The 20,998-nt window shown below is 38.7% G+C and overlaps 1 protein-coding gene across 38 annotated transcripts in view; it reads right to left on the reverse strand.

Annotated features, from left to right (window-relative positions):
• The window catches only part of LOC146542112 (uncharacterized), a 74,145-nt gene that overhangs the window by 8,057 nt on the left and 45,090 nt on the right, over positions 1-20,998 (reverse strand). For 13 of the 38 annotated variants that reach the window (XR_014880437.1, XR_014880436.1, XR_014880435.1 and 10 more), the window contains one exon: positions 312-404. The exons of 14 other annotated variants lie outside the window; for them this stretch is intronic. Coding sequence is in view for 8 of the 24 variants with exons in the window: in XM_085213432.1 (XP_085069558.1) it covers positions 312-404 (93 nt within the window). In the remaining 16 variants the exon portion in view is untranslated. Of the gene's footprint in view, positions 1-311; positions 405-3,169; positions 3,275-13,346; positions 13,488-20,998 lie in introns of all 38 variants that reach the window. 11 more of the 38 variants (XR_014880443.1, XR_014880454.1, XR_014880444.1 and 8 more) reach the window with 4 other exon arrangements.

The raw sequence follows: 20,998 nt of genomic DNA on the forward strand, positions 1-20,998 counted from the left end.
TTTGCTGTTTTACTGTAATATAAGGGGTGTTGAAAAGAGTGATGATAATAAGTTGGAAAAAGGCCATCGGTATAATGCTTCCATTTCCCTATCTGCAAAAAGTCAAATGGATACTACCACCAGGATAACAGAGAAAATTATGAAGTTCAGTTTTTTTTGCTGGTAAACCTGATTCCATTAGTTTTATTGAAATTATTTCTCTACAGCAAAGTAATATGCAATTCAAACACAGTCCCAAAGAAAGCAGAAACAAACAAACAAACAAACAAAAGCAACAGCAACAACGACAACAACTGAGGAGCAGTAAATACCTCATAATAGAAGCCTGCCATATATTTCTACAAAACAGACTGCAGACAAGGCTGTCACTCTTCCTCGTTAGATCTATAACACACCTGGAAATCCTGGAAATGCACAAGAAAGAAAGGAATAGAACATACTTTAGCTGTTTATAGCTGCCTTTAAACTGCTAGTCATTAGAGAATGAAAGAAAGGGAAGCAACAGTAGGAAAATGTATATGCAGTGCAAATTTTTTATTTTAAATATGCTTTTTCCATGAGTAAAATAAAATGTTTTCATTTTCCTAATACTATTAATGCTGATTTTCTCTGAGTTTTACAGAAACAAAGCACTTCACAGAACAAGATCCTATGCAGTTAAATAACTTATCTACAATTTTGTAAGCAAAGATTTCAGAATCTGTAGGTAAATCTGATTCCACTATCATGTGTCCTTCAGTTCTGAGTCGATCTCCCTGATAATCTCTCTAAAGCTGCCAGTTCCTGTTGGTGAGGCAGGGGAAAGATGAGCTCATTCAGGCAGGCTGAGGATGAAGCCAAATCATGAAGAAGCCTCAGGATGATATTTTCCTTAGCCAGTATATGGCTCTGATTGAGCAAATTGCTTAAACATGTGTTTAACTTGAAATACATCATATATCCTTTCGCACTTATCTATGCACCAGCTTAAAGTTAAGCGTGTTTTCAAGTGTCTGTATGAAAGGTACATGAAAAGGGAGGAACAGCACTGATGTCTAGTTGAGACAGACATTTCTAATGAGCCATTGGATCTCAAGTAGCACAGGAGACTTTCCTTCCTGTGAAGCTTAAGGATTTATGTGAAGGGTTTTTTTTTTTTTTTTTTTTTCTCTTAGTAATTAATTTGGACCCCAACGGCGTGAAGATGGAAAGAAAAGGACCCTATTAAGACTTGATATTAAGTTAATAGCAGGTGACAGTGACTTCATCAAAAGCCCTGTGCAAAACATCAAGTAGATGGAAATTTCAGTTCTGGTACATTACTCAGCTGAGTATCATCAGACCTGCTTATTAGGGTCACAAAGATTATTTGTACATTATAAAAAAGAACTGTCCATCAAAATCAGAAAAAAAAAAAAAAATGTTGCTTTCCATTTCAAATTCAAACAATCAGGCTCAACTAGCGGATGATCAAACCAACAGGGGGATGTTTTCCTAGTCCTGTTAATCAAACTAACCTTTCTTTCAGGGTTCACATCCATTAAAGGATGCCTCTTGTGTGAGGAGTTCAGATTCTGAATGCTGAGCATCTTGTGTACACTGCCTGCTTGTGTACACTCGCAGCAGAGCAAAAATGAGCAGCTGGGAAATCACATTGCTGGGAATCGTAAGAAATACAAAGGGCTCAAGCAGATATCAAAACCAAAAAGGAAATTTGCCTTTACTTTGAGATATTCATTCTTTTAGACTGACAGGTAGAAACAATGACTTAGAAATAAACACTCTGCTTTCTTTTTAATACTTAATGGGAAATCCTTGGTGTTGTTAAACATAACTGGAAATAATATAGGGCTTGCATTTGGTGATCCCAAGCTACTTTGCAAATATAGCTGTTCTGCAATCAGTCATTGTTTCATTAAACTCAGCAAGTGTAATGCTCTGCTGTTGCTGTTGCTGTTCCCTGGGCACAGATATACCTGAATGCAGCTTAGTGCTCAACTCTGATCCTCCTCTGGGCAGGATACTGTCTTCAGTGGACCTACCTATCCTCCTAGACATTTTGGAAGGAGTGCACTCAACTCAGGGCAAGTTTTTTTGCTTTTGGCACCAAACCATACAAACAAGAAACAACAGAAACAATATATTGTATAATAATAATATAATATATATATAAAAAAAAAAAATATATATATATATATATTTTTTCCCTCCCTGTGCTGCACAGCTGCTGTCATCTCACAGCCTGTAGTCTGTGGCAGTGTTCTGGCCTTCTATTTTCTGATCTCAACAATTCAGAATTTTTGAGATGATTAATCCTTGAAAAAGGAATGTTCTCATCTGTGTTTCTGTGCTGACTCACACCATAAGGCTCGGTTCTCATTACTAAGTTCTGGATGCTCCCATAGAAGCATTCTCTCCTGCTAAGTGCCATTTTTGATATTTTCACATGCTGTAGCTTCTTCTGATTTTTACAAATTGATTATTGTAGAAAGATAGGCTTGATGAACTTCTGGTCTGATATCTGATAATGCAGTTCCTATGTTTTGACCTCTGCATGTACCATACTGCAAATTGAACACAGAAAATGTTATAGGACTCCTTTAAATATGTCATATCTTTATCTCTATCGTGCCTCTGCCCTTCTGTGTCACACAGAAGCCAATAGGACAGTTCTGATTAATGTAGTAATTATGTGGTTATTAAAAACAGTAATCATCAAGGAATTATCCAGTGCTGTAAAAATTCCATAGGCAGAAAATATATGAACATTTTTAAATTGAGCATTACAATTGTCTGCATATGCAAGAAGCAAAATGACATAAAGAATTTTTAAGATCCCAAGGAAGTGCTCTGAACATGTTAAGAGAAAATAGTCTCCTCAATCAGGATGGAAGTAAGCATTGTGCAAAGAGCCAGATCCTGATTCGTTCTCATGAAGAATGTTGGTGGCTAAATAGTAGCTATTAATGAAGAGCACCAATTTATAGCACATTTGTTGGATAGACTTGCACAAAATTGGGGCCATCTGAGGAGTTTATTCATCCTCACATAGCTCCTTCATTTCCAATTTCTGAGCCTGTTTTAATTTGTTATCAAAGTAATCGCTCGCTCCAGCTGGAGTCAGCAGTGTGTTTTGTTGTCTATGGGCCTGGCAGACTGTTCACTTTGAATAGCATTCTGTAAAGATCACCTGTTCTGCATCTGTGATGGTTTTCCAGGTGCCAGGAGGTACTGTTTTCAGATGAGAAACAGTGAAAGGAATATGCAGACGATGCGGTTCTGCAGCTTTTCAGATCTGCATGGGTTTCATCAGCAACAAGCAACAGACAAAGGGAAAAGAGAAACAACCACAGCGAGTTAAGAAACATAACAATGCAGCAAAATAATCTAGTTCTTCCTGAACAACATGGTAACGTTAACTCAGCCATTTCTCAGACAAGCTGAGTTCTGAAAGGAGCTACATGTTCTCTATTGCCATATATTTAAATATGTATGAATTTTGTGCATTTCTACAGAATTATAGATATCTGTATGCATGAAATACCTGTGCAAAACAACCTGTTTACTAGTGAGTTTTAAATTTAATTTAGGCCTAGCACAAGGGCCAATTATGAATCAGTGGAGTGAAATCTTCAAAACAGGGAAAAAACAAACAAACAAACAAGCCTGAACCAGAAACCTTTTCTATGAAGAACATTGATCCAAAGATTGCCAGCACACTGCAGATGGGGGAGGGGATGATTCCCAGCTCTCAAGGGAGGAGGGATGTCATTTACCCTCCAAAACAGGGTACTGGTTAGCAGTGTCTTGAGCTTACATTAGAGGGTGAGAAGCTCTGTTTACCTTGAAATATAGCTTATCTGCATGATGGTCAGTGGTGATGTTTGAGGAGAGGGTTGTAGAATCAGAATCATAGAATCCTTGACATTGGGATCATTAAAGGTCATCTAGTCCAACTGTCCTGCAGTGAACAGGGACACGCACAGCTAGATGAGGTTGCAAAGAGCTTGATCTAGCCTGACTTTGAAAGTCTCCAGGAACAAGGCATCCACCATATCTCTGGGCAATCTGTTCCAGTGCCTCGCCACCCTCACTGTAGAATCTCTGCATAAACATGGCATCTCAGTAAAGGACAGCATGGTGGACAGTGTCTGGGGTGGCTGGGTTTGTTCAGAGACTGAGGTAGAGGACAAGCTCCAGAAACACTGGGACTACCTGTAGTTAATTGTACTGGCACTATTCCTAGGGCTCTGACCATAGAAGAATTTAAGCCCTACTAAGCATAATGTCATAGGAAAGTTTTCTTGCGCATTATCAGATTAAAACCTTTTATAGGCAGACAGTTCCATTTCAGTGACTATGTCATGTCTACTACAGTGTGTAGTGCTCCTCCACTATGTTCTTTCCACAGATTGCTAGAAAATTAGGTTAGATGGGATTAGGAACGTTGTCATATTTGAAACTGTTTCAGAGGATAGGGGAGGCTCAGAGAAAGATGCAGGAGTTTATCCAGAATTTTAGGAATGCTGAGATGGGTTCACATTTGCTTGACATTAATTGTTCAGAATTTGAAAATTGATCAATAGAAAAAAGATTGAGACTTCCTGGTGGTTTAACTTCATATAGTTCCACATTGCAGGTTTTGATCAAGAAGCAGAAGAGAGATCACAGAATCACAGAATCACAGAATGGCCAGGGTTGGAAGGGACCTCAAGGATCATGAATCTCCAATCCCCCTGCCACATGCAGGGCCACCGACGTCCCCATTTAATACTAGAGTGGGCTGCCCAGGGCCCCATCCAATCTGGCCTTGAACACCTCTAGGGATGGGGCATCCACAACCTCTCTGGGCAGCCTGTTCCAGCACCTCACCACTCTCTGTTAAGAACTTCCCCTTGACATCCAACCTAAATCTTCCCTCCCTCAACTTAAAACCATTTTTCCTTGTCCTGCTGTTATCTACTCTTTCAAAGAGTTGCAAAGAGTTGGTTCCCCTCCTGTTTGTAGGCTTCCTTTAGATACTGAAAGGCTGCAATAAGGTCACTCCTCAGCTTCTTTTCTCCAGGCTGAACAAGCTCAGCTCCCTCAGCCTGTTTTTGTAGGGGAGATGGGGACTGTGACCTTACTTATGAGCTACCATTGTTCTTCCGGACTTCAGAAAGTTGCTGTCTGCAAAATAAGGGTTTTCTCATTAACAGGAGCTCAAATGCAGGGGGACAACTCTAGCCCTGAACAACTTGCACTTGCAGAAGGAAAATCTGAGTTGGGCCAGCAGCTCATGGTCCAGTCTGAGGTGGGACAGGACACATCTCCATGCCATTGGCCCCCAGCTCTGCCCCAAGCCACCCTGGCCAACCAAAGGGCAGAGCAAAAGCCCTAGAAAGGGATCACATGCATGCCTCCAGGAGCCTGGTGGAGTTTCTGGGTCATAAAACCCTGGAAGAGTGGAATAACAGATCTGAGTATACTCCTAATGATGATAATTTATTCACAGTTCTCATGATGAGATTAGTCAGGAATGGATTGCAGCACCTAAACATCTATATGGTGCTGGATCCCACAACCTTACCGAGTGGGCAGATGTGCCTATGCCTCACAAAATGGAGACATTTTTCAAACTCTGTACTGAAGGGGTGAGCGAAAATAACGAGAGACCTTTGAACACTCGAGTTTAACAGTGCTGTGTAACCTGGGACTGGGTTCTTCTGTCTTCTACTTCCAAATTCTGGTTCAAATCGTGATACCTACAGCAGATATAGGTACTGATGAAGAGGAAACAGGTGGAACAAATGGGGCTTTTGACATAGTTAAAGTGAGTATGCATGGCCAGTAAACCTCACGTGACTTGCAACTTATGCTGTTTTTATCTTTGGACTGATTGCTTTCTGGTCATTTCTTTTCTGAAAGCCATAAGGTAAGTATTATGCCTACTGTAAGGATTGCATAATTGTTCATTAAAAAAAAAAAAAAAAAAACAACTTATTAAAGTAACTAGTAAGATTAGATAATAGATGGCAGACCCACAGGCTTTAAATAAGTGTAAAAATATTGTGCAATATATCATTTGATATGAGTGTTTGAAAAAGCTGTGTATAATGAATACTGAGAATGCAATTATACTTTTGTAATGGTGAATGAAATGGTTAAGTATTTCTTTATATACATGTGATAAGTGGATGGGAAAAGTAATTCTCAAATGGAACAGCTGAGGCTGTTTCCAGGTCTGTCCTTATTACCTGAAGATAAAGGTCAGAAAAGAGAACAGAAGAGAACAGCTATCAGCTGGTACGCACTATGAACATTGTTTTTTTCTGTGTAAAGGTCTGCTGTATCAACTCTCAGACACCTCCTTAAGGGATTATTTCTTCTGTTTTTTTTTTTTTTTGTTTGTTTTTTGTTCCCCCCCCCCCACCTATCATTTAAGCCAAAATAATGTTTCTTCAAGATGAGAGCTGTTCAATTGGCATTCTGTTTTTTTGATTCTTCTTACCTCTCCCATCACTCGTTCTGTGTTTCTTTTAGCAGAGTCTTATTCCCCACCCTCAGCTCTGTGACAGCACCTGAGGGATCTGTCTGCCGCACTCTCTTCTTCTCCCTTTAAATTCAGGACTTTTCTCTGCACTGAAAGCTCACAGCATTTTCTCTCCCTCCTATTGCCACAGTCGGCTCAGATTTAAGTGTTCAGAACAGAGGTAAAATAGATATATAATGCACAAATAACTTATAATGCCAACTGTGACTATGCCCTTCCACCCTGTCCTCAGATCACAATATTTTCAATATTTTCTTGAATATTGCAGTTTAAGCAGAACTTTAAATTTCTTCCTAACTCTCTTTTCTCTCTATGAAACAAAACAAAACACAACAGAACAAAACCTAGAATTAACTAGGGTAGTATATTTTTCTTTGTATTGCTCAGTCAAAATAAAGTTCTCCATTTGAAATTGGCTGTGCTATGTAAATTCAGAAATCACTCATTTAAGAAGCACTAAAATGCTTAAATTTGATAAGATGAAGTGCTTCATTTCAAGTAAAATCTGGTATAATCTATAATTACATAACACTTCTGATTTCAATGCAACTGTTTTTTTCTGATAAGAAGTAATTCTGTTGAAAATGCCTTGCCCAGCTCCTGTCTGCAGTAGCAAATCACCAAGATAATCCATACGCTTGCTGGCAATTATATCTGAAGCAGTAAGAAATGACCAGGCATTGAGGCTGAAGTGCTGTTACCACCAGAAATAATTTTTCCAGGTTAAATTTGAGGCACTTTAAGAAGATAGCATGGCAGAAGTTGGCACTATTTTCATCCATACTGTGCAAGTTCTGTGGTTTGATAGAAGACTTCAATTTCCAAGGCTGTCATTTCAGCACCATTCATGAGTATCAGATTCATTAAAGTATTTTAACAGGTACCACAACTGTCTCTGAACGCAATCCAATGAAGAACAGAAAAGACATGCTTTGGTGAATTCAGCCAGGCATCGTGATATGTTGGTAGCATATTTAGTCAGAAGCAGAAAATCGACTTCCTTCCCCTTGAAGTAAACACATACTATGTACACTTGTGATTGTAGCAAATTAAAGTCCTAATAGTGCCTGCCGGGTGGGCTTGTGAACTTGTAACCTTGCTGTTTATTTATCCATCTCCTACAACTCTCAGTTTCTATCTGCTCCTTTATTTTCAGGGAGCTTTACTCATCTTCCTCCTTCCCACTCCTCTTGCTGAGAGGCATCGTTTTTTTCCCACTCTCTGTGTGCTTATTGTGCTTATTCTCTTATTTGGTTAGAAACTGTTTCTCCTTTTATTTTTCCTTTTTTTTTTTTTATTCCCCTCCCCCCCCCCCCCCCTTATGGTGTTCTGTGTATTTTAGCATGTAAAATTAATTGAATTTAGAAAGAAAAACACTTTTTTTTTTTTTTTTTTTTTTTTAACCCAACATGAACTTTAGTGTTAAAGGGATTGAAACACAAGTCATCTCTCTCTTTTTTTTTTTTTTTCCTGCTTTCTCTGTATTCAGAATACAGAAAAGATAACTTGTCTGTTAAAAATAATGTTCTTCTCAAACTTTGTCTGAGAAGGAATATTTTTGATGGGTCTTGCAAGAGAAAGAGCATTTACCATTACTTGAATCTGGCCAAAACCAGCAAATAGAATGAAAATCTGGAATAGTCTGATTTTCTGGGCCAAAATGATTCCAGTAAGTCTGAATATCGTGTTGAGCACTATTAGTTGATGCTGAACTTCATTTTTTGCGTACATAAGTCATTAAATAAAAACATGATCAACATGAACATACAGAGCTTGAATAACCTCAGAACTGTAATTATTCTCAGAAGAAAATGACTGCAAGGAAACATTAATAGGCGATGGGTGAATACATCTGAGGTAAAATCTGTATCTAGACTAAGCAAGTAGCTCTACTAACCTCCATTTCTTTGTGATACTCAAGAAGAGGAAAGTAGATACAGTAAAGCAATCTGTAGATTTTTTATTATCTTCCATCACAGTCAGAGTCTCTGGCACCTATTCTTTCCATCAAATAGAGGGGAAAAGTGTGTGTGGAGACCATATGGAATGAAAGGTGATATCAACACATACAACAACATAAATCCTTCCTTAAGCTAAACTGGGAAGCAGACTGTGAGAGGACAGAGGAGACACTGCCTAATCTTCCCTGCTGAGGGACCATGAGTCTCCTCTGCAACAGTGCTAAGTACTCTGACTTTCTGATACGAGCAATTGTTATTCTTAATGATATTGGCTTAAATCAAAACATGCAATGCCAACAGTCTTGAGTGGTTTTTTTTTTTTTTTTTTTTTTTTTTTTTTTTTTTTTTTTTTTGGTGCAAGCCACAGAAATACAGTGTTCCTGACTGAACTCCCCAGCAAAGGGTTAAATATTAAGGTAGCTGTGCATGGGAAGATCTTTTGTGCCTAATGACTGTGCTTCATCTGTGATTAAAGGAAAGTGTGGGGAGAGCAAATCTCAGTTCCTTTCCAATTTTATGATAAAACTAATTTTATTCTTACACCTGCTATCTCTCCCTCCTACTAGGTCTCCACTCCCTAGGCAGAGAGTTAGCAGTACTCGTAAATGCCTCTTAAAATAAGAATTTCTGTTCCATTAAACATATGAAAAATATGTTGCACTGAATACAGTTGGTTTGGGAAATCTGTTTTATCCATTCTAACCAATTGTCCATAAGAACTGCAGCTGCCACAAGTGGCATGGCATCTATTTTCTACTGCAACATTTAGAAGCTGTGATTTCCTTCCAGAACATGGAGGCTGGAGATGTCCAACGTGTTGCTTCTAGGTCAGCAACAGCCACATGGCAAATTCAGAGTCTGGCTTGGTAAGCCTCCTGTTAACTGAAAAATGGCTTTAGGTTGCCAAGACAGCAGGAGCTGGCCGAGTTTTTAGAGTGGTTACAGAGAATCACTGCAAATTTGAGGAGACAGTTCACAGAGGTGTTAGAACTGAAAGATTCTGGCAGTTTTGGATATAACAAATTATGATGTCTATGGCCATGTCTCTGTGTCAGGACCAAAAAAGAAATTATTCCAGACAACTCTACAGTGTCAAGGTATGGCTTTCTGATACATTCTAATCTTCTTTAAAAGCATTTTTTCTTTGTGATCTTATTATGTTCTTTCACCACTTTGAGTCACTTTGGGAAACAGGTTCAATATTAGTTTTCTTTCAGACGTGGTGACGGTTCACAATTAAACAACTCAGGTACTGTACAGAGCTGTCGCATCACACCAGCAGAAGTGAAATTGCCCCATGTTTTTTTCCAGAGCAATACTCAGTATGTTTTAATATTTGCAAAATGTCTTGGAGGCGAAAAAGGAGATCTAGATCTCTGTAACAGATGTGTGCACTGTGCAACTCCAAATCCAGCTCAGGTTACTGGTAAATTACCAGTTCTAATTCTGGGCAACTTTTGATTCATTCTTGCAAACAGAATGCGGCAGATTTGTTGTGCTTTGTCAGAACAGCATGGCACAACGGAAAGCTGGTTACAGTGCATGTTTCTCAAACAGGCTGAAATTTGACATGTTAAACTTTTAGCATTTACTTTTCCAAACAATAATTGAGAATACTGGAGCAACTCTTCTCTGTTGATAACACTGAAAATTATTTCAGTCTTAATATACTTCTCGTAAAAACATTTCCATTTCACTCAATGTATTTTTGGCATAAAGAATTTCGTAGGTTGCTGAGGACCTCTAAGGTTCTTTTTCACTGAGGAGTATTGTGGTTCAAGAAGTTTGAGTATCCTCCAAAATCACCGATTTCCACATAGGTAAACAATGCAATGAGAATTATCCTTCTGTCTTTGTTTTTCTACAGTCAAAAGAAATCATCCCAAACTTGTTCTCTTTTAAAGCCCAGATCAAGAGCTAGCCTCACCTCGCAAGTTAGCTCAGCCTCACCTTCCACAGTCTTCCTAAAGAAACCACACATCGAGGCCATGTGTACCTCCTCAACTTTGACACTCTCATCTGGCCTTTCAATAATGATAGATATAGATCTTCTATTTCCATATATATCTTCTATTATTCTAATAGGGCTTCTTCTAAAGTTAGTTATGGGACACTACAGAATCTCCTCCCCAAAATGACCATTGCTTAAGAACTTTTCTACTCAGGAACAAGAAATTATTTAAACTGAGGCAGTTACAGCTGATATACTGCTGTTTCTATCATCACGTGTTTTGCCATTGAAGACATCAGATAGAAGTATCAGAGGAAGCTGCCCACTATCACCTTCAGAGCAATCCAATATGAGGTGGTTATTTGTATAATATGCCTCCAATCTTTAGAATTCCTTTATAAAGAGCATTATGGATGCTATAACTTTAAAATGTTTCAGAATATTATTGGAAAAAAAATAATCCAGATAGTTTCTGGAAGAAAAATCTAGCAAGTGTTATTAAATGAAAGCTGCAGAGGAAATTGCAAGAGGTTAGAGAAGTGCTTAGAGAAAGTGTGCTGTATTTATTTTTCCCTTAGCATTGCTAAGTTGCTAGTTATCAAATATCACCATATTCTGGCATTGTGTAGCACCTGACAGATCTAGGTAGATCCTTGATCTGATCCACAGTGGCCACTTTATGTTCATGCTATCTAAACATATGTGTACAGTCAGCATTTACATGTAAAGTCAGTGCTTGTTTCTTACCCGGGTAATCCTCAAACCAGAAGCTTTGGAGGATAAAAGCAAACAAAAATGATCAATACATTCTGATAAAATATACACATTTGCTTTCATCACAGCTTTATGTGCTGCTCCTTGATGTTTCTCCTAGAAGAGTGCTTTCCACATCAGCTGCCTCCTCCAGGCTTATGCAGCTGCCCTGGTCTTCATACCAAGCTGTATCACTAGACCCAGAGCTGCAGCAACAGCAGCAGGATGTCATGGAAAACACCTGCATACAGTTAAATGCCCCTGTAACTCTTACACAGAACTAGGAGGGTGTTTCTTCAAGCTCCCTGAGCAGCCCTGAGAAGCCTGATTTCCTCTGAAATACTCTTCAGAGCCTGACTTTTGTTCCCACATCTCTGCAAGGTCTCCTTGCTTTGAGACGTGCAGCAAAAATATGCTTTTAGCAGCAATGGATTACATTGTCACCTGCACCTGCTCTGCTCCATTGGCTGATGTCTTGTGAGGCAGAAGCCAAGGCCATTGCTTCCCCACCTGCTTGAGGGAGAAAGGGAATAGTGGAGAATAATGTCTCCTAACTCCTAATACCTCTTAACATCGATTCAAGGTCTGAGTCGTGCAAGGGGAGGGCTGGTAGTTCCTTCTCAATTTGAGTCTGGGCAGGGATACAGTGTAATCACAGTCTAACCTGCTAAGAGTAACCAGTAAATTCTGTTTTAAAAAGACAGTCATTCAGTTATCAGAAATTTAGTTATAACCTTTGGGGGGGGGGGGGGGAAACAAAAAAACAAACAAACCTCGAAGACCAAGTAGGATCTAAACCATTGAGGCTTTTAGTGAAATTAAGAAACAAAACATCAACTTAAATTGAAGATGGCAACCATCCAGTAGATACTTTTGGGCTGTCCTTTACTACAGAAAAGCTGAAAATTCACTATTGAAAATGCAGCTTGGCCAGTTCTTTGCTAGAGGATTTTCCTTCCACAATATTTGCCAAACATGCTTTCTGTTTCTGAAAAAGGGGTTAAAGTTTTCTGCTCTCCATTCAATCACAGAGGTTTATGAAATAGGGGAATCGTAGGAAGGAAAGATGGGAGAAATCTATTAGGTTATTTTGTGCATCCCTTTGCCAAGGCAGGATTGCTCCCTGGAGTATATTCCAGAGTGCTTTGTCTAGTCCAGTATTAAATGACTCAAGAAACTAGGCTTTCACCACTTCCCTTGGGAGACTACTCTGCAGTCTAATAGTCCCCGCTGCTAGGAAAGGCTTTTTTTCCCTAGCTGTCAGCCTTTTCTTTCCTTAAATTCATCCCATTTGTCCTAGTTATAGTCTCTTTGAGTAACTTAACATTCCTTTTCTTGCTTAAAGTTTAAATTCTTTGAATGCTAGACTGTGCTAAGCATATTCCTTCCATATTTCCCAGTGTTAAATAATCTCTTAAAGCTAAGACGCAATGGTGGTGATGGCAGAGAGGTTGCTTCTACTCACAAAGTGAACTGTGTCTGGCATGACTTTCAGCAAATTACATTTGCCTTAATTTTATTCCCATTGAAATCAGTAGTTTTCTCATTACTTTTAACTGAAGCAAGATGGGTAATGTATTCCCTAATTTTGTCATGAAGACAACATGTTTCTCAAAGATCTCAATGTATTTCAAGAAGAGATCCAGTGGTATCCTCAGTTTCTCTTTTTCCTTGTCAGAAACAACCAAACAACAACAAAACCCAAATCCAGGGAATAGTTTTTATTTACCCTTTTACTATTATTATTGTTGTTATTATTTTCAGTTTCCTTCTTAGAATTTTGTTTTTCTGAAGTAGTTCATAAAAATAAATGAATGCAACATCTCATAAAAGTCTATGAATGCTTTGTATAAAATTTCAGAATTCACTGAGACTCTGAAATAGACACTCATATAGAAGGAGAAAGCATTATCCTTATTAACCTTTCTTCCTGAGGAATGCAGCAAAGGAAGAAGCCATGCAGGGAAAACTATTTTAAATATGCTTTAGGGTGAAATTCATGCATCATGTAATTTCTTTTAAAACTCTGCATTGGTGGTCCTCTGTACAGGGGTAAATATTGCCCCAAGGCCTTGTCTAGAAGGGGAATTTACATTGATTTAACCAACAACAGCTCTGAAACAGATACATCTAAAATTGCACAGTCTTATGTTGTCATTCATGGACTTACCAGTGTCAAGTTACCTTAGGCAGACTTCAAACACTCCTTTAAGCTGAAAATAAGAATCTTGTGGATTCTTGAGTTAGATGTATATGACTTGCCCCTAGTTGGCAATTTTGAGAATAGGAATGATCTCTTATCTCACATCACCTGAAAGTAAATGTCATATGTGTCTTTAATAAAAAGAAGCTTTATGAAAGATTTCATGACCAGAATCTTCATACTTAACAGTATTTTTTTCCCTTTGAAAAACAAACAAACAAACAAACAAAAAATCAACAAAAAGCAAACAACAACACAAACACAAACAGAAAACAAACCAAACCAAACAAACAAACAAAAACTCTGAGCAATGTATCCCATTGCAGGTTTACAGGAGGCTTTTGATTCTCATTTTGGTTATTCTGTGTATATCCAGAGTCATTTTATATGCTTCAATCTCTTATATAGGGAGACTAAAAACATTCTTAAGTCATTTATTCCATAAGCAAAACTATAGTTTTTCCTAGTTTTCTTTTGGCTCCGTATTCTATGGAGTAGTCAAGGATTTATTCCAAATCATGTGATCCCTAAAATAATCATTATTCCCTATATTATGGCCAGTGTTATATCCCGTGCACTTTCACTTACGGGCATGTCTGTCAAAGGAACCATTTTTCAGCCTCACAGCTCCCATGGCTCTGTCACTTTCTTACTTACAGAGGCCCAAAATGGAAACTATTTTTCTTTTCATTATGAGCTGTCACTTTTTCATCTTGGCACTGCGATGATAGACTTCCATTCATCTTCTATATTACCTTTCCTGAAGCCTCTGACACAGACTGACACAATGCAAAATGCAAGAGATCTTGAAGCATACGTTGACAATTTCTCGGAAAGGTGCTTGCTTGTCTTGAGTTGTTGTTTTAAATATATATTGAAAAATCCCAAGCTGTATGGTGCATTGGAACTGCTAACAGGGGACTCTCTGTTTATTATGAACATTACAAAGAAATGCTCTCACATTCCGAAAAAGAACTGCTGAAGTTGGCATAGGGTAATGACAAGGTCAGCGGTAAAAAAAAGTTTGCTGCAAATGTAGGGAGATAAGAGGAATGTGGTCAGCAAGCCTTCATGTGATGGTGTGCTTTGTAACAAAGAAGTCGTCACCACAGAATGAGTCCAGTGGAAACTCACGGAAGTGCCTGCTTTAACTACAGTTGAGTGACTGAGTTATTTGAGAAAAGGGAATGGTTTCAACCAACCTAGAAGCAGAAAAATCAGGCACCCATTCACATTCATTGAGACTACATGAAACCAGAAGACAGTCTTTCTCATCATTTGGGTTGCATCTGTCACCATGTTTTCAGAAAAGCCAGTGTGAAAGGCAATACAGGGACTCATAGTAATGATGCTGTAAGATACACAGACTTTCAGCATGACAACCTTGAAATCGATCAAAAATCACAATGACAACAAAAAGCCTAAGGGCAATATTTGGGCTAGAACAGGGGAGAAAGGAGATTTGCATTAAACTTTCTGCTTCCTATGGATCTTATACTGCAGACTCATTTCACTAATAACCAGGATAAATTATCCAGAGATGAAAGCCATCCCAAGTAGTGATGTCAAAAACTGCCAGCTACCTATTTCAGTGGATCTGTGTTGTAGTACCTAGTTTGGTTCATATTTTTTTCTACCACATTAATGAAAGAGTCATTATGATCTTGTGGAACATGGATGATTTGTAGATCACTAGATATCTTTGCATAATTATAAGCAGTCCAGAGAAGTCAATGAAAGCCATGCTCAAAATGGTAAATGAAACAGTCCCAAGTAGAATAATGGGAGTAGATCCTCATATCAGCTACACAACATGACTGAGGAGTTACTTTCTGGATTAAAACAGAAAGTCTCTAGCTTTCTCAGAGATTAAACCAAGCAGTGATCTGAGAGGAAGAGTGCGATGAGCCCGGTGCCTCCAGGCAGTGCAGTCAAGACTGTTCCTGTTTGTTCTGCCTGAACAACACAGTTCACCTTTGCATCTTCAGACAGTGACATGTGTTTTCTTGCTAAAGTTTGGGGAGCATAACATATAATCTCAGTTTCATGCTATAAATACACCACTTTAATGGTCTGCAACTGTATTTCAGATACTCTAAACATGAAATAAGACATAAACATAAAAATGCAAATTATAGATTGGAGCTATTGGTGTATCAATGAAGTCCAGAGAAGACTTAGAAATAGTGAGGACATGTCCCTTGGGTATAAGAGGGATAACTTTGCTCAGTGTAGATATATATCACTGATGTATACTTGTAGTGAAAACCAGTGAACATGCTCTGGGGTGTAAATCTTCTGCAAAGTAGATATAGCCTATGGAGCATTACACTGTCAGTTGATTTAAACTGGCTACTCATATGTCTATACTTCTGAAACTTTTTAAAAGGCACAAAAGTATTTAAAAGCAAATCTGTGTGCCTCTCAGGATAAAATCAAATATACTTTTCTTACCAGATACTTATCTGTTTGTTCTTAAAAGTATCCAGTGGTGGAAGCTCCACAACATTACTGAGCAATGTTTCAGTGTCTCTTCCATTAGAAAAAGTAATCTTACTTAAGCCTATTATTTGTAGTCAATGATACAGAGAACAAAGATTTTCTTTCCCCTTTGCTTTTTCATGTACTTGGTTACTGTCATCATGTTCCTCTCAGTCACCTTCAATTTCAAGCCAAATGACTCTGAAACTTTTCCGTCTTCCTCATATGCCCTTTGTTCTAGACTTCTGATCATTCTTCTCGCTGTCACTTGGACTCTCTCCAATAATCTTACAACATTCTTGAAAATGATATTTCAACACAGACAACATGGCAGCAAGTAAAATAGAATTATAACTTCCTGTGTCTTTCAAACTATATGAATATTTGGTAACTTGCTATAGTAGAATACATGACTACCTGATTCTTTTTATTCATTCTTGTTTTAAGATCCCATAAGGCTAATAAAATATGAAAAGGTATTTGGCCCTTCAGAGACCCAAACTAAAACTTTTAATTCATTAAATATTCTAATTAATTGCACAGAATTTGCTGTCAGACAAAGTTATGTATACAAGCTCCTATCTTCCACAAATTTCCTCTCAGGATGAATAGGCTGATACATTAGCATACTTGTTATTATTCTGCATAATTCACATTATTTTATTCAAATTTTCTAGGTGTCACTATTACTCTCAACTAATCACCAAGTATTAATCTACTATTTGCATAGGATAGGGTTACAAGTAGATGACTGTATCTGAAACTGGAAAGTAGAATAAAAGAAGGTGAGTAGAGGACAAAGAAAAACAGTAGCAAATTCCAGCACTATTAGAAATTTAACTGAATGTTCTGAATGTGAATGAAGATGTGTAAGGTACCTCTCAGAAAGAATTAAATAAATGTGAAGTTTTTTTTTTTAATCTGGGAAAGAATGCATATTTTAAAAGAGATTGTCTTCGTAGAAGAATTTTAAAACTTTGGGGAGAACTTTTGGAACACTTGTAACAGTGTCGAGGCAAAAAAATGCATGAGTGGTTGGAATCATTTCACAGAGTTCAATGAATCTCCGATGGGAGATGAGATTACAATAGAAATCAAAGGCTGGAAAGTGAGACAAGAGTCCTACAGCATTCTGGCCTAAACTTGAAAAAAAAAAGCCAGTAAAATATATCAAGTTAAAAAAAAAAAAAAAAAAAGAACAAGTCAAACATTCAAGTTTTCAAGAGAAAACAAGAAAATGACATAAACTGAAACATATGAACATAAAAAAAAGGGAAAAAAAAACTGTATAGGATTCTGAAAAACATTATGAAACTTTGTGAAAAGAATCATAGCAGAGTGTACAGAGTATGAGAGGAAAACCAGGAATAAACTGTGTTCAGGTTTTTGGAAGAACCTGTTTTACTTATAAGGATCAAAAATGTTTTGTCTAAGTCCTTAGACAAGAACTGAAGATACCTGAGACAAAGGCAGTGTATTTGCTCTGCAGAGAGCTCCTGGGAACTGGAGGGGGGGCGCTGAGCAAAAAATGAACTCTTCTTATTATACTATCTGCAGGTTAACGGAGCAACTGAAGTTGTGACAAATGGTTTTGTAAAATCTTGGTTATATCGAGTGCAGATAAATAGAATTTACATTTACTCTAGAGAATCACAGAATCATAGAATGGACTGAATTGGAAGAAATCTCAAAGAACATCTAGTCCCAGCACTGTAGACAGGGTTGCCAACCACTACATGGGGTACTAGATCAGGCTGTCCATGTCTTCTGGCATGATGATATACGAACTAGATGTGAGAATTTAATGGAATTTCATAAAGAAATAGATTTTATAATCTTTGGAAATGAGGAAGTCTTAGAAGGTAGGAGTGTACACATTCCAGTGAAACATGCATCTGGGAGATAGTAAAGCATCAGAGGAGGCATTCAACCTGGAAGTGCAGAAAAGGCAACAGCAGTCATATTTACTTCATTAACTGGGCAACCTCTAGTATGACTGTAGGAAGCCTGCAGAAGACTATAGCCAAAGCAGGCTAAAGTTATAAGGATTTTCTTCCGCAAAGCCTTTGACATGGTCCCTCACCACATCCTCTCTAAATTGGAGATGTGTGCATTTAAAGGATGGACTGTTCAATGGATTAGAAAGTGGCTGGCTGGACACAGACAAAGGGCTGTGATTAATGGTTCTGTGTCATGGTGCAGGCCTCACAGGTTGGTCTTGGGACTGGTGCTCTTCAACATCTTCATCAATGACATAGACAATGGCATCAAGTGCACCCTCAGCAAGTTTGCAGATGACACGAAGCTGAGTGGTGCAGTCGATACAATGGAAGAACGGAAAGCCAACCAGAGGGACCTGGACAGGCTGGAAAAGTGGGCCCATGAAAACTTAATGAGGATCAATAAGGCCAAGTGCAGGGTCGTATTTATACAAACTGGGGGAAGATCTCTTTGAGAGCAGCCCTGTGGAGAAGGACCTGCGGATCCTGGTGGATGAGAAGCTGGACATGACCCAGCAGTGTGTGCTTGTAGCCCAGAAGGCCAACTATGTTCTGGGCTGCATTAAAAAAGGTGTGGCCAGCAGGGAGAGGGAGGTCATTGTCCCCCTCTACTCGGCTCTTGTGAGACCCCATCTGGAGTACTGCGTCCAGGCCTGGGGCCCCCAGTACATGGAGCTCTTGGAGCAGATCCACAGGAGGACCACTAAGAGGGCTGGAGCACCTCTCCTATGAGGAAAGGTTGAGGAAACTAGGCTTGTTTAGCTTAGAGAAGAGAAGGCTCTGAGGAGACCTCATTGTGGTCTTCCAGTACTTGAAGCAAGCATATAAACAGGAGGGGGAATGGCTGTTTATGAGGGTGGATAGTGATAGGACAAGGGAAATGGTTTTAAACTAAGACAGGGGAGGTTTAGGTTAGATATTAGGAGGAAGCTTTTCATACAGAGGGTGGTGACACACTGGAACAGGTTGCCCAAGGAGGTTTTGGATGCTCCTTCCCTGGAGGCATTCAAGGCCAGGCTGGCTGTGGCTCTGGGCAGCCTGGTCTGGTGGTTGGTGACCCTGCCGATGGCAGGGGTTTGAAACTAGATGATCATTGTGGCCTTTTTCAACCCAAGCCATGATATGATTCTATGATTTACACTAGTTCCCAGCTGTGCTTTTCAGCCTGCGTCAAAAACTGACATGGAGGCAACCTATTGACTGAAACAATAAAGGTAATTTAGAGCCACTAGAGGTAACCCACACAAGCTCCAGGCCCATTATTGATTATTACGTATAGATCCTCAGACTATCTGTCATGGGTTTATGTTTTTTGGTTTTCAGTATTCTGCATCGTAACATCATGTAGTGTTCATGTAGGGAGTTAAAGAGTTAAGGGTCCAATTCCAGGTACCTATCCCTATACATCACGAAAGTCATGGGATTTGTTCCTTTTGGGTGGGGCGCTTTCTTACTGCCTTGCAGTAGGTGCTAGAAGGTGCTTTCCTATCCGTTCCAAGCTTTTCAGGTTTGACTCAGTCTCAGGAACTTTCTCTCTCCTATCTTATTTGGTTTACTAGTCTCAATTTCAATCAGATTGTATTATATTGTATTATCTTGCATTCCTATATCATAATTAGTAAAATAAGTTCTCCTCCAATCGTTGCCACTGATTTATTTATTTATTTATTTATTTATTTATTTATTTTTTACTTCCTTCCTTGAGCCCATCTCCCATCTCCCTATCCCTTTTCCTTTTCCCTTCCCATTTTGTGGGGATGGGGGGGCCCAGGGGCCTACTGCCCCCTGTCACGGGCATTGATCTAGTTAACTCCGTGACACTATCCTATAACACTGTTAGTTTATCATTTTGAAGCTCATACTTTGGGCTTTGGATGAGCTTGACATAAGAAAGAGAGAAACAGTTTCCTAGATTTGACCTTTCAAAAAGAAACTCCAGTTAAATAATTAAGTATAGAAAAGCATTCAGACTATACATTGACTTCCTGGAGACACAGAACATCTTTGGAAGACAGATGTGAAATTCTACTTTATTTTTCGTTCTCCGACTCACTTTTATTAGAGTTGATTAAATTTTGATTAAATATGAGTTCTGTTTGGCTTCTTTGTATAGTTGCATTAGCACATGAACTGACAATTGTATTCTACTTTGACATGTACCTTAAAAATCAATTAAAGCATGAGAAAGAAAAGCTAATATATGCTATTACAAGCATTTCATTTCTAGATGAAATGAAAGGTTGCCAAATTTAAGCAATGATAATTTCAACCATTGGCTTCAAACAGAAATGATAATGGCTTTTGTGTTTTCAACCTGTAACTCTTAGGACTTCTTTTTTATTTTTATTTTTATTTTGTGGTATATAAATAAAATTTCCATTATTCTACATCCCTCTATCTGATTGATTTTCCCAATTTGCTGAAATATTACTTGGTAATTATTTCCTACATTTCTACTGTGCCTGAGAAATCCCAGATTTCCATAACCCAACTCATTCCCAGTACCAACAGACTCCATACTTCAGCTTTGCAGACAACAACCTGTATTATTATTGACCTGAATTAGGCCAAGTGTTATTCCATACCATATGATACTGTGCATAAGTCCATAAAGCTGTGGGGAGTTGTTTCTGGGGAGCAGCTGCTGCTTGTGGTTTTCTGGGTATCCACTGGTGACAGATGAAACTTTGCATTGCAGTGGGAGTGATGTTTCCTTTTTTTCACTCACTGGGTAATTCGCATTACAATCATGACTTGTCAAAAATGATGGAAGATGGCTTGGTGATCAGATCAGTCAGTTCCTTCAGGACCCTAGGATGCATATTATCTGACCCCATAGACTTGTATGCATTCAGCTTCACGAAGTGGTCTCAGTTGCCAGTACTCAGACGGCTGTACAGCAGGAGGGATTTTGCTTCCCCAGTGCTCATTTAGTGGTTCAGGGATGTGAGAGGCGTGGAAAGTCTAACTACCAGTGAAGACTGAGGCAAAGAACTTGCTGAAGACATCAGCTTTCTAAATATCCATTGAAACCAGTTCTCTCTCTTCATACTTATTACAGGGTGTTACAATCTCCCTAGCCTGTCTCTTCTGACCAGTGTCAATGTAGAAACCCTTATTATTTTTCACATCTCTCAC

Source organism: Meleagris gallopavo, chromosome Z, assembly GCF_905368555.1.
Source record: "Meleagris gallopavo chromosome Z, MGAL_WU_HG_1.1, whole genome shotgun sequence".
Classification (NCBI taxonomy): domain Eukaryota; kingdom Metazoa; phylum Chordata; class Aves; order Galliformes; family Phasianidae; genus Meleagris; species Meleagris gallopavo.